The sequence below is a fragment of the Sarcophilus harrisii genome, chromosome 3 (genome assembly GCF_902635505.1).
Source record: "Sarcophilus harrisii chromosome 3, mSarHar1.11, whole genome shotgun sequence".
NCBI lineage: Eukaryota > Metazoa > Chordata > Mammalia > Dasyuromorphia > Dasyuridae > Sarcophilus > Sarcophilus harrisii.
Window position 1 is genome coordinate 147,494,468 of NC_045428.1, and position 14,016 is coordinate 147,508,483.

Sequence of the window (14,016 nt, forward strand, 5' to 3'; positions counted from 1 at the left end):
ATCCGTGCACAGTCCTAATGACTTTTTACAGAATCATATTCTCTGGCATATTAGGACAGGACTAGGGATCATCCTCCTGTCAATAGTCATTTTCTTTTTTCAAAAGTTTCCTGGAAAATGTACTTTTTGTGATCACTGACCAGTCACAGCTGCAGTAAGTACCAAGGAAGTGGAATCTCATTCCCATGGTCACAGGAAGTCCCAAAGCAGGAAAGAGAAAGAAACAGACAGACAGATTGACTATATATAGATAGATAGATAGATAGATAACAAGAGATTGTTGCATCACTTCAAAGTACCACATCCTTGATTGCTGAAGACAAATCCCCAGAGATGGCCAGAGAAGCTTATTTCAAGTTCCATGAAAGCCCATCCCCACACATGCTTCATGCAGTTAGCTCCAACCCACACCTGGCATTTAATAAGCTTTTCATAAATATTTACTGATTGATTTCCCTCAAAACTTGCTTTTTCTTCCACTTATACTATTTGTCAATCTCACTACCCTTCACTCATATACCTATGTTTAAAATCCAGATTTTAACTTTAACTTTCTTTTTCATTATCTTCTATTCTATATCTGTTATCAAAAAACACTGACGTTACCTAAGAAATGCCTCTGGTTATTAAATTTAAATTCATACTCTCTTTTCCCTCCCCCAAAAAATTTATTACAAGGTAACATCCAGTCCCCCACATACGAAAACCTGCAAAAGTATGAAGAGGGCCACTTAACTTAGTACCTTTATGATCTTTATCAAGTCACTTAAATTTTCTAAACCTTAATTTTTAAACTGAAGAAGTTGGGCCTTTAAGCTTCCTTACAATAGAGATCTTTGATGCAAAAGACTTTATTTCCTCATAATGAACTGGAGAACTAAATTAATGTCCAGGTAGGTGGGATTAAGAAATGACTTTGATATTTCCCATTTCTTTCCATTCTTCACTGACAAGAAGTATCAGACTGTTCAACAGGAACATAAAAGGACTCCTGGTCTGTTTTAGAATTGGATACTGCCCTCCACTAACTCATTCTCTCCCACCCCAATCTTAGGAGAGTTTTAAATCTAGGATAAAAACTAAATCACTAGCTGAGCATTCTGTATCATTCTGGAATGACCATCCCAGTACAAGGTCCAATCCAGTTCTAAAACTTCTCATTTTCACTTTGAAGTCCCAGAAAGGGAACTTTCACTTTTTGTTTTCCTAACAAATAAAAATTTAATGCAAAATTTGCAATGATTTATTAAGGGTTAAGCATTTCTTCCTGTGCAGCTTAACCTCAATAATGAATTCATCCCTCATTCCCAAGGTAGATTTTTCTTTTTAAAAGCTATTTTGGGCTAAGTAGTTAGCCATCTATTCCAAACTACCCCAAATTTAGCATCTACTATACCTCATGGCTTTATCTTCCTCACCTTTGTACCTGGCTTAAATGAATTAGTCAACTTATTCCTGGAAATACTTTTGGATATATATGCTGTCACTTGATGCTGTCAGTTGTCATTGCTTAAATGTGGTGTTCTGGGGAGTGGTGCTGGTGGTGGTGCTATAAAAGATGCCTGTTTGGGAAGGCAGACCCATTAATGCACTATTGATGGGAGAGTGAAATGATCCAACTAATCTAGAAAGCAACTTGGAACCAAACTGTACTGTGCCTTTTGATTCTGCAATATCACTTGTACCTCAAAGGAAACAAAGAAAATGAAAAAGGTCCCATGTGTACAAAAGTTATAGCAACATTTTTTGTTGTAGCAAAGAACTAGAAACAAAGGGGTACCCATCAATGAGGAAATGACTGAACAATTATGGTACCTGAATATTACTGTTCTATGAGAAATGATGAAAAAGATGGATTTCTAAAAATCTCAGATTGCAGTAGAACTGATGCAGAGTGAAGTAAACAGAGCCAAAATAATAAACACATAATGACTACAACATTGTAAAATATTAAAAGACTTGTGAATTATTATCAATGCAATTATTGGGCAGAATCCCCAAAGTCTGATGATAAAGTATCCTTCCTACCTTTTGACAGAGGGGAAGGGAATGGGACTGGAACAAGCATTTATTAAGTACCTATTATGTGCCATGCATTGCGCTGTGCTTTACAAATATTATCTCATTTTGTCCTTAAAAAATTCTTGGGAAATAGAGAGATAATATCCCCATTTTACACTTGAGGAAACAGGCAGACAGAGGTTAAGTGACCTGTCCAGCATTACATAACTAACAAGTGTCTGAGGCAGGATTTGAATTCAACTGTTCATGACTCCAGATTCAGTAATTGCATGGATAATAGTTCAAAAGTTTTTCAATACTTTAAAATGTTGTAGTCATTATGTTAATTATTATGGCTCTGTTCACTTCACTCTGCATCACCCAGAATGACATGAGGCCTGCAACACTTCCAAGTGCAGCCTTCTGAACCATATTAATAATGCTGATATATTAATAAAAAAATAAATAAATAAGCACGTGGTTTTCTAAGTCAATATGCAGGCCACAGAGATCCTTATATAGGGTTTAGTAGCCCCATTTCTATTTGAACCTGACACCACTTTTATAGACTGTAGGTACAGAATAAGATATATATTTTCAGACACAGTCAATGTGTGAATTTGTTTTGCTTGATGATACTTATTTTTTACAAGAGAAGACTTTTGGAGGGAAGAATTTTTGTGGGGAGATAGAAGAATAACAATAAGAAAAAGAAAGAAAAGAGAATAAAGGACACAAAAATACACAAAAAAGCAGAAGGAAATTCAGAAGGAAAACACAAATAAGCAGGGTAGTATTGGTATTAACACGTCAAATTTAAAATCTATTTGTATAATAGATTCATTTCTTTTTTCTGTTTTTCTTTGTATATAGTCATTTCTATGCCATGTCTCCCTAAAGTCAGATTCATCCCCATCTCCTCCTCTCAAGAATCATGTATTCCACTCCTGAAACACTCTGGTTCTGACAGGTGAGCTTTCACCTTATCTTATGAGATGCAGACTTCCATGACACTTCCACTTCATCTTTACACTATGCTGAGATATTAAATAGACCTTCTTCTAACTCCACTTTATAAGTTGTTTTACCCCTTTAGAATATCATCTTCTTGAGGGCAGGACTGTCTTGCCAAATTGTTTTTGTTTCACTGTGCATTTTGTATAATATGTACTTGGCATCCTGCCTGGCTCACAATGAGTGTTTCCTAATAAATGCTTTATCTACCTATGTTTGTTAAATTTATAACATAAAAAAAAAAGAAATAAAGAGGGAAAAGTGACAATAAAAACATTTAACAGAAAAGTGTCATTCATGTCTGCCCCCTAGCATTTGCTTTATCTACCTATGTTTGTTAAATTTATAACTTAAAAAGAGAAAAGTGACAATAAAAATATTTAACACAAAAGTGTCACTCAGGTCTGCCCCCTAGCATTTGTTCACACATTCCCCCAGTATCACACACCTCTATTTAGTCATACCTTCTTTCCATAGCAAAGTTCAAGTTCTCCCTTGTCCATGAAGACATTCCCAACCATACTAATCCTTAAACAAGGCTCTTTCCTCTCAATTCCAGGAGCACCATTATTATTGAGACCATTCATTCAAGTCTTAACTCTATAGATCATCTTTCCCCATATTTTCCTATCTTCCTTTCAAGTACAGCTCTCTCAGTAAGCCTCTCAAGTACTGCTGCATCAAGGTTGTATCCCAGGGAACAACAAATAAGCTCACGAACTAAGGGAGATGGCCATCATTGCACTCAGCCCTATGTTTTTTTAGAGCAGTAGCATGGTGCCCTACATAGAGTAGACATGTTTGTGGATGATAATTATTAAGGCTTCTTTTCTTTCATTCATTCAACAAACATGCATTCAATTATTTATGTCTTATCTTCTATATTAGAATGGAAGCTCAATTGTTTATATCTTATCTTCTGTATTAGAATGCTCTTTTGATTCAAACTCCGTATCTCTATAGTAAAGTGGAGGCAATTAGGGTACTCAATGGATAAAGCACTGGACCCTTATAGGGTCAGGAAGTCCTGAGTTCAAATTCAGTTTTAGACTCTCACTAGTTGTGTGAACTGGATAAGTCACTTAGCTGTTTGCCCTAGTTCCCTGATGAAGGAAATGGCAAACCATTCCAGTATCCTTGCCCAGAAAACCCCAAGAATAGTATGGTCCATGGGATCACAAAGATTGGACCTCGATTCTTTTTTGAACGGCAAAATAACTGTTTGGACATGTATATTAATATTGTATTTAATTTATACTTTAACATGTTTAACATGTATTGGTCCTCCTGCCATCTAGGGGAGGGAGTGGGGGGAAGGAGGGGAAAAATCGGAACAAGCGTTTTGGCAATTGTCAGTGCTGTAAAATTACCCATGCATATAACTTGTATATAAAAAGCTATAATAAATTTAAAAAAAGAAGAAGAAGAACTGGACCTGACTGAATAATACACAGTTTTTTCAATGTTTTTTGAATGAATGATTGCTTAATTACTTTTCTAACCTTGAATTCTAAACCTATCACAACTATAATTCTTACTCCTCTAAAATTAAGTGGACTGGAGGACTGTCTGGGAGAGGGGAAAGGGAGGGAAAAAATAGTAGAACACAGAATTTTGTAGGGATGGATGTCGAAAATTATCCATGTATGTATTTTGAAAATAAAAAGCTATAATTTTTAAAAATACATAAAATTAAATGGAAGAGAATTTAGAGGAATTGTCACTTCTCATTAGCCAGCTCTCATTTACCCAGAACGGATGATCAGGCCTCCTCTCTCATGGCCTATTTACCATTTCTGAATGCTAGATACTACCATCACAGTGAGAGGGAAATGAAATTTAACACCAGTGAATGCCACTATTTGAAACCACATCTGATTTGAAATTATCTCCATTACCTGTGGATTTAAAGATCAATGTTCTCCTGTCTCAGGCTACCTCAGATAATCTCAGGTTGCCTGTACTTCCAAGATAAGTTCCTCAGTAAAAAGCCCAAGAAGAGACTTCTCCCACCTCCAATTCATCCCTTTCTATCACTATAAAGTCAATACAACAAACAACAACAACAATGAAACTTGTTGTTGATGTTGTTGTTTTTGTTTTTTGTTGTTTTTTTTTTTTCCCTTTTGCCTTGCAAAAGGCAAAGATTCTCAGAGGAATCTGGAATGGAATGAAATAATTCACAGGAGCTAAAGCACAGCAAGAGGTACTTGGGCTGCAGACACTCAGATAAGATCTCTAAGGAAACTAAGTAGCCAGATGACTAACTAGCACTATAATACTTAGGTGCAGGGTAACTGATAAAATGACTTTGGGTTCTTGCATGCCATTTACACAGATCTTTTGGAAAGAAAGAATGCTTACCGTCCTTAAGTTGCTACATTTCCTTTTATGTCTAGGTCAATCATATATTATTTAAATAATTTGAAAAAAAAAAAAAGATTTAGGATCACTTCAGTTTTCCTTTACCCTCATCAAAAAATAGTCATTAAATAAAATTCAATTAACACTGCTCAGTGAGAATTTGGTTTCAGTTCTGAATTTTTATACTAGTGTTTGGTATGTTTGTCCTGAATCATGGAAAGCTAAACAGAAATACAGAATGAGTCTTTTTATACTCCCCAAACACAATTTTTTTCAACATTATATGGACTTCTACAACAGAAATACAAAATAATGAGTCTTCTTTTCATAGCCCCTAAATACAATTTTTTCCCAACAATATGTATGGACTTCTACAACAGTTATTATTATTATTATTACAAATTATTTGTTGCTATGCCATCATGTCTGACTCTCCATAAACCCATTTGGAATTTTCTTAGCAAAGATACCAGAATGGTTAACCATTTCCTTCTCCAGCTCATTTTACAGACTAGGAAACTGAGGCAAAGAGAATTAAGTATACTTTCTTAGGTTCACACTGCCATTAAATGCCTGAGGCCAGATTTGAACTCAGAAAAAAAAAAAAAAAAAAAAAAAAAAGTCCTCTTCACTCCAGAGCTAGCATTCTATCCACTGCACCCACCACCTGGTTGTTCTGTCATCATATCTCATCTGATACTCACAACAACTACTTCTATCCTCATTTTACAGATAAACAATCTGAGGTTGTAACAGACTAAGTGACTTTTCCAGAGTCATACAACTAAACCAGATATGATCTTTTCCAGACTCCAACCCTGGAACCCAATGTATCCCCTGGGTTGAACTTAGAACTTGGAACCCCCGAACTGTGGAGCTACAAGGAACCTCAGAAACCATCTTCATTTTACAGGAAAAAAGAATTGAGGCTCAGAAAGTCTCCCCCAAGTTGGCTTACTCAAAGTCATACAGTTTAGAGAGCAGAGTTGAAAACTCCATGTCAAGTTTCCTGACGGAGGCAATGCACAACTTCTGTCAAGCCAAAGACTCATTTTATAGTCTAACAAATTAACACAGGCCCACAATAAGAAGTCGATAAACGAATGAAACACGAGAATTTTATTTAAAATTGATGCTGTAACTTACTGAACTGACACTAACATTCTGCGATCTTATTAAATGTGAAAAGAACTAATGAAATGTTTGGGGATTATATGTTGTTTTGGTTCCCCTGCAAAGCTGCATTTAGTCAGTCTGTTAAGAACCTTTTTAAAAGCATTTACCAGTTCTTGACTACCCTACTAGGTGGTATGGGGAAATACTAAATTAATAATAATAATAATAATAGCTAAAATTTATATAGTACTTACTATGTGCTAGGCATAAGTGCTTTACAATTATTATCTCATTTGATTTTCACAACAAGCTTGTGAGGTAAGTGCTATTATTTATCCCCATTTTAAGATTTGGAAGCTGAGGCAAACCAAAGTTAGGTGACTTGACTAGGGTCACAAAGCTGGTAAGAGTCTGAGATCATATTTGAAGTCAGCTTTTCATGACTCCAAACCTAATATTCTATCTATTGCACTAACTAGCTATCCATGAATTCATTAAAATTAAGAACAGGCTTGGTCTTTAAAGCTCATTAGTTATAACCATCAACAAAGTTAAAACTCTTGGTCCTTAAAGTTCATTATTTATAACCACCATCAACAAAGTTTATACAAAGTTATAGGAGATATTTAGGTCTCATTTGACTAGTCTTTCCTTTAAGAGAATCAGTGTATCTTGTCAACGATTCTGATAGCTTAAGTTACTAGACTAACTGAGTGATTTGGGAATCAGCATTGGAAGAACCTGGTATATGGTAAGAAAAATGGGAGTGGGGGGGAGCAGGAAGAAGGGAGGATAAGGGAAACAAGTGCTGGGTATTGAGATATTTATGGTTGGGTAGCTCTGAATCTCTGCCAGCTCCCTCATGTGTTAATCCTTTCCCCAAGATTCCCTTAGTAGATCATCCTCCAGTGAACCTTCCAATCACACACTCCTAAACTGGAAGTCAGAGTGTAGTTTGGAAATATGTTTTCCTATTCAACTAACAGCCTTCCTATTTCTGAATGGGCTTTCTAAACTCAGAGTATTTTATACTAGTTAAAGCATGTTTTTATCAGGAGACTAAAAATACTGTGACACCAGGGACTCTGGCTGCACATGCCCAAAGACTGTCATAGGTATATACATACCCATTCATCCATCCACCTATCTATTTATTTGTATGTATATCTATATTTATATGTATATATATGTAAAATATAATAGATATAAGATGACATCTATATATTGATATATATGTATATATACAAACATGCGTATATATATATATATATATATATATATATAAAACATAATACATATAAAATGACGTTATGATCCATAAATGGTAGATCTGTTTTCCTCCAGATCCTTGCCAATATTATATTATATTATATAACACATAATAAATATATTAATATAATACATAATATAAATGGCATCTAAGGATGTATATCTTATACATCCAAGTCCAAGTATTTTTAGACTCATTTGCCTAATGTTCACTGATGATAAGTAAATTAGAAAATGGCAACAATGGCCCTTAATTGTCAATCCTAATGTTTTTATTATAAACAATAATACATATATAATGATTTAAAACAACAATAGCTAGCATTTATCTGTGTGTTTGAAAGTTGTCAAAACATTTCACATACATGATCTCATGTGATACAATAACCCTGTAAAACAGGTACAGCAGGTGTTATCATCCCCATTTTAAAGATGAAGAAACTAGGTTTCAAAAAGATTAAGTGATTTGCCCAAGTATTAGTAATGTAGCCTGAACTCATTTTTCCACTGACTCCAAATCTAGTTAATATCATGCCTTCTTCAGGGAACTGCTAAAGTATTAAAAGGATAGCAGAGTTACAAATTGCTAGTTTCTCTTCTATTTCTAAAGGTAATGCTTGGGTTAACATGTTAATAAAAATTAAAGTTTCTATAGCATTTTGTGAGTCTTTGCCTCATAAGCCTGTGAAGTGCTACAATTTTTATCTTTTAGAGATAGGAAAACTGAATAAGAGAAGAGAATAAAGAACCTTTCCATATTCATAAAGACAACAGGTATTAGAACAGAGATCTCCCAATTCCAAATCCTGCTTTTTTTTGGGGGGGGGCCACTTTAACATGCTTTTCTTTTAATATGATAGACTATCATACTAAGAATAGTTAAAACAAGAAAATTAAGAATGAAAAAAGTAGCAATTCAGGCAATAATCTAATTTCTTAAATATCTGATAAATGGTGGGGCTAACCCAAATACTACTTTTTAATCTAAATATTAAATTTTTTTAAATTTTCAAATGAAGATCTTCCTTATCTCCCTCTCATTGATCTCATCTATAAAGTATTTATAATGAAGATTCAGGAAAATATACTAATGATATAAGTTATTTAGCAATCTTAAAACTGATTTACTTTCCCATTTAACATCACTAAGCTACTCAGATTCTTAGCCCAAAAGGGTTGTCACACACTAAGAAGTTAAGATAGTTAAAATCTCTTGTTCTTTGGCTCCTTCTTACAGTGGAGAGAGTGAAGGGGCTGGAATCAGGAAAGATTGAATTCAAATCTAATCTCAGACCCTTACAAGCTGTGTGACCTTGAACTGCCTCAGTTTCCTCATTTGTAAAATGGGGATGACAACATCTACCTCAAAGGATTGTTGTAAGGATCAAATAAGATAATCGTTGTAAAAGTGCTTAGCACATAGTAAATACTAAATAACTGTTAGCTATTATTATTTTTAAATTTTTTCCTGTAAGGTAGTTGGGGTTAACTGACTTGTGAGGGTCTAGTAAGTGTTAAGTGTTTGGGATCATATTTGAATTCAGGTGCTCTATCCACTGGGCCATCTAGTTACTCTTATTATCTTTAACAAATCAATTGAGATTATAGTTGAAGGAAGAATGGGCTTACTATTCGTGATATCAGTCTAAGTAACAGTTTGTTGGCCTTAGATGAGTAAGTAAACTTGTCAATTACAGAAACATAAAATATCTTGACGTGTGAACTGAACAAACTGGATATGGAAATAAACAGATCGTTTATACAATCTCAACTTCTGACTGTATTCCACAGAGCATCTCAGTATCAAAAAATGTTTTACTTACATTAAGAACATATGCCCTCTGCTACTAAAGCAGGGGTTCTGACTCTTTTCTGTGTGTGATGGAGGTCTTTAGACGTATTATGAAAACTTTTGGACCCCCTTTTTTGGAATAATGTTTTTAATAATAAAGTGCTAAATTTCAGAACCTTCTTTTTTACAAACAAGAAAAAAGTACCCCACCCACAAAGTCCTTTCAAGACATACCAGAAGCCTTTTACAATACATAAGAATGGCTAAAAGTTTCCAGATGGGTAACATGCTGCTTTCCAAACCCTAACAAGGAGTCCCGCAGAATCACTAGCATTTAAAAAGTCAAATCTGTCATAATTTACTCCGGTTTCCTAACATAGCATCCACCATGCTTTAGATGGAAAAGTTGACTTAGAACTCCTAACATCTAGAGATACCTCTCTTCCTTTTCTCTTATCCAGTGGCACTCTGCGGGAGTCGACATTTTCCCCTGCAGGGTGCATAAATTTAGGGCATGTCTACATAAATCAACAGCTAATCTAAGTCAGTTTTGAAATAGAAGCACACAGGTGGCTGGGGTTACCAGGCCCCTGATGGGCAGGAGTCCTGGGGCACACCTAAGGCTCCAAGGCGGGGCTCGAGGAGAGGGTCCTAGGTATCACCCCCTCCCCTGACCCAGAGACGTCGGGCACCGCGTCCCCCCGGAGCAGGCCGGTAAATGGGAGGGAGAAGGAAGGAGGAGAAGGGAGGGGGACCTGGGAGGTCACAGGTGCCAAATATCAGCTTGGAAGCCAGATGGTGACAGAGGAGAGGATACCCAAGGCGCTAAGGTGGGTTGGGGGACAGGGAGTGGTTCTCTCGCTGGCGTGACATTTGCCCCAGGGCGAGGACGGGGCGATACAAGGGGGAGCGGGGATGCTCCTCTTTGGATGGTCTGGATGGCTCCAGGAGACCGGCGCTGGTCGCCCCCCCCCCCCTCCGGGGGCTTCTCCTGCGGCTCTTCCTCTGCCCCACTCCCTCCAAGCTCCTGGCCCGAGAGCCCCAGCTCCCCGGCGGGCTCCGCCTCGTCCCGACCGGCTGACGGAGCGGTGGGAGGGAGCGTGGCGTGGGGAGGAGGGACTCGCGGCCGGGGGTGCGCCCCGCGCCCCGCCGCCGCCCCGGCCCGGGCCGGGCCCCCGCGCTCCCTACCTGCGCCCGCACTCACCAGCAGCACGGAGCCCCGCACCACCTCGGACACGCTCTGCCGCAGCTCGGCCGCCGTGCCGGGCTTGCTCAGCGCCCGGGTGAACTTCCGAGTCTCGGCCGAGGCGGGGAGCAGCGGCGGCTGCGACATCCTCTGCCTGCCGGCGGCCTCCCCCGGGAGTCCCGGCCCTCGCCGCTCGGGCCCTCGCCGCTCGGGCCCCCGCCAGGTGCAGCTCCTCCCGGCCGCTCCTCGCTCCAGGCTCCTGCGGGGATCCCGAGAGAGCGGGCGGGCTCGTGGGCTGCGCAGCTTCTGGCTAGGCTAGCCCCCCCCGCCGCCGCTGTCAAGCCCAGCTGCCGGCCCCCCTTCCTCTGCTAACGCCCGGGCCAACGGCGGCTTCCCCGCGCACTCCGGGCAGCGCTCCTGCTTGTTGCTCGGGAGGCTGTCCCCGCTCCCCCATGCTCCCAGCTCTCACCGCCGGCGGCCTCCTCCTCTGGGCGGGGTGTCCGGCCCAAGGCGGGGCCGCCGGTGGAGGAGGCGGGGCCCCCACTCCGGACCGCGGCAAGGGAAGGGGGCTGCAGCGTGGGCTCAGGGCTGGGCTGGAGGCGGAAAGGAAATAAAGGGTTGCCTGAGGCGTGCTGAAGGGCTCCCCCGAAGGGATGGAAGGTAGAGCAGTTTCAATAAAAAGTGGGGAGAGCAGAGGGAGAGCAGGAATACCCACGCCCGAGACTTTACTCTGCAAATGGGGGCCGGGGGGAGGGGAGTGCGCTGAGATTAAAAAGGATCCTGGGACTAAAAGCAAGATAACCCTGAAGGAGACTCATGACATACTTAATAGTGGGACATAACCCAATGTCCTTGCAAACCTTGCAATGACCAACGTCCAAGCAATACCTGGAGATTTCATTGCAGAAAGCTCACTCCAACTGAGTGAGGATCACAACATAGCATTTTCACTTTTTGTTGTTGTTTGCTTGCATTTGGTTTTCTTTCTCATTTTTTTATCTGATTTTTTGTGTGCAACAAAATAAGTATATAAATATGTATACATATATTGGGTTGGACATATTTTAACATGTTTAACATATTGGATTACTAAATATCTAGGGGAGGGGGTAAGGGGAAGGAGGGGGAAATTTGGAACACAAGATTTTGCAGGGCTCAGTGTTGAAACATTTTCCATGCATATGTTTTTTTTTAATTTTTTTTTATTTAATAGCCTTTTATTTACAGGATATATACATGGGTAACTTTACAGCATTAACAATTGCCAAACCTCTTGTTCCAATTTTTCACCTCTTACCCCCCACCCCCTCCCCTAGATGGCAGGATGACCAGTAGATGTTAAATATATTAAAATATAACTTAGATACACAATAAGTATACATGACCAAAACGTTATTTTGCTGTACAAAAAGAATCAGACTCTGAATTATTGTACAATTAGCTTGTGAAGGAAATCAAAAATCATGCATGTGTTTTGAAGAAAAAAAAAAAAAAGACTTAATTTTTAAAAAAAAGAAAGGTTACCCCAAGAAGATATTTCCCAAGAAGATAGGAAAGCAAGTAAGAGGGCTCTTATAAAGAGAAAAAAATTGTATCTGCCATGGAGGCACATTGAGAATTTTCATATACTAATATGATATCATTGATATTGGGGTCCAAAATCTCTTAAGTACAGTGGAAAGAGGCTATGCAAATCAGAAAACCTGGATACCTCGCTCTGATAATTGATAATACCTCTAACTTGTCTGTGTGACCCTGAATAAGTCACTATCTCCCTTGATAAAATGAGAGAAAACTTAGTATAATTCTGTGTGTATAGTACCCCCAACTCCAACAATACCATAACTCCTCTACAACTTAGTAGATAGTCTTCAAGAATGGCTGAAAATATGGCTGGTACTCTAATGAAAGACACACATGTAGACTGGCAGGACACCTCAGAGCTTAATCCCTTTGTAAACCTAACAGTCACCGCAACATGACAAGAATGTTGTCATCTAGTACAACTAGATGGACTGAAAGGCCTACAACTCCTCATTCTGCAGATGACAAACAGAAGCCAATGATTTGCCAGGGTCACACAGTTGGTAAGTATCTGAGGCAGGATATCCACTTCATTCTTTACTGGAGATATGTAACAAATAATTGTTTAATGGATAAATTATAGCTTTTCTAGAGATAAATTGAAATTTTCCTGTGCTCTTCCCAGCTGCTTGTACTCCACTCCCAAAATTTTCTTGAATTTACATATTGCTTTTGTATGTTTTATATCTTTCTAGGCAATTTTCTAAGTATAATTTGCAGAGAAGATACCAACCTATATTAGCAGAGGGAGTTTTTCATCTGGGAATTCCCTATACCAATAACATCACAGGTCCAGTCTTTTCTGTTTTGTTTACATGTATATATTGTCTCTGAGGAGAGTGACTTTCATTTTTTACATTTTGTACACCCAGAACCTAACAGAGCTTAATAAAATACTTTATTGATTAGTTTAGCTTTTTCATCTGGGAATTCCCTATACCAATAACATTACAGGTCGTCTAGTCTCTTCTATGTTTTATATACATGTATATGTTGTCTCTCCTAATAATATATAATAGTATATCAGTCTCTGAGAGAGTGACTGTTTCATGTTTTACATTTTGTCCATCTTAGACAAGTCATTTAACTCTGGGGCTTCAGTTTGACAAAGTACTTTAATTTTGCAATGTTTTCCATCAGTGGTCTCATTTGACCTCCACAGCAACCCTTTGAAATAGGTATTATTATCTTCAGTTTACAAATGAGGAAACTGGCCTCTTAAGGTATCAAGTGACTTGTTTATAGAGCAGGATTCAAATCCAGGCAGGTCATACCTATTGTCCAGTATTCTATTCATTAGGCCCCTCAGAGGTTGTAGGATCATAGGATCCAAGATTTAGAGATGGAAGCACCTAGTCTAATTCCCACTGTACTGCTATTTTACATATGAAGGAGCTGGCTTAGAAAGATTATGTGATCTTCACCAAGGTCACACAGATAGTAACAGGGCTGGGATTTGAACTCAGATATTGTGACTCAGTGTGTACAATATTCAGATCAAATGGTATAATACATGTACATTATTTTACAATTCCTTGTGTAACTAAAGTTATTAATAGCTTTCAGAAGAGTTTTTTCTCAGTAGTATTTTATTTTTCCATATACATGTAAAGAATTTTCAATATTCATTTTTGCATATTTTGTATTGCAAATTTTTTCTCCATTCCTCCCTTATCTCCCCTCTGCTGGA

General features: G+C 38.5%; 1 protein-coding gene across 6 annotated transcripts in view; it reads right to left on the bottom strand.

Annotated features, from left to right (window-relative positions):
• Positions 1-11,181, bottom strand: part of DOCK9 (dedicator of cytokinesis 9) — a 335,360-nt gene extending 324,179 nt beyond the window's left edge. For 4 of the 6 annotated variants that reach the window (XM_031958615.1, XM_031958613.1, XM_031958605.1 and 1 more), the window contains exon 1: positions 10,761-10,889. In XM_031958615.1, coding sequence (XP_031814475.1) covers positions 10,761-10,889 — 129 coding nt within the window. Of the gene's footprint in view, positions 1-10,760 lie in introns of all 6 variants that reach the window. The other 2 variants (XM_031958599.1, XM_031958594.1) reach the window with 1 other exon arrangement.
• Positions 11,182-14,016: the final 2,835 nt, after the last annotated feature.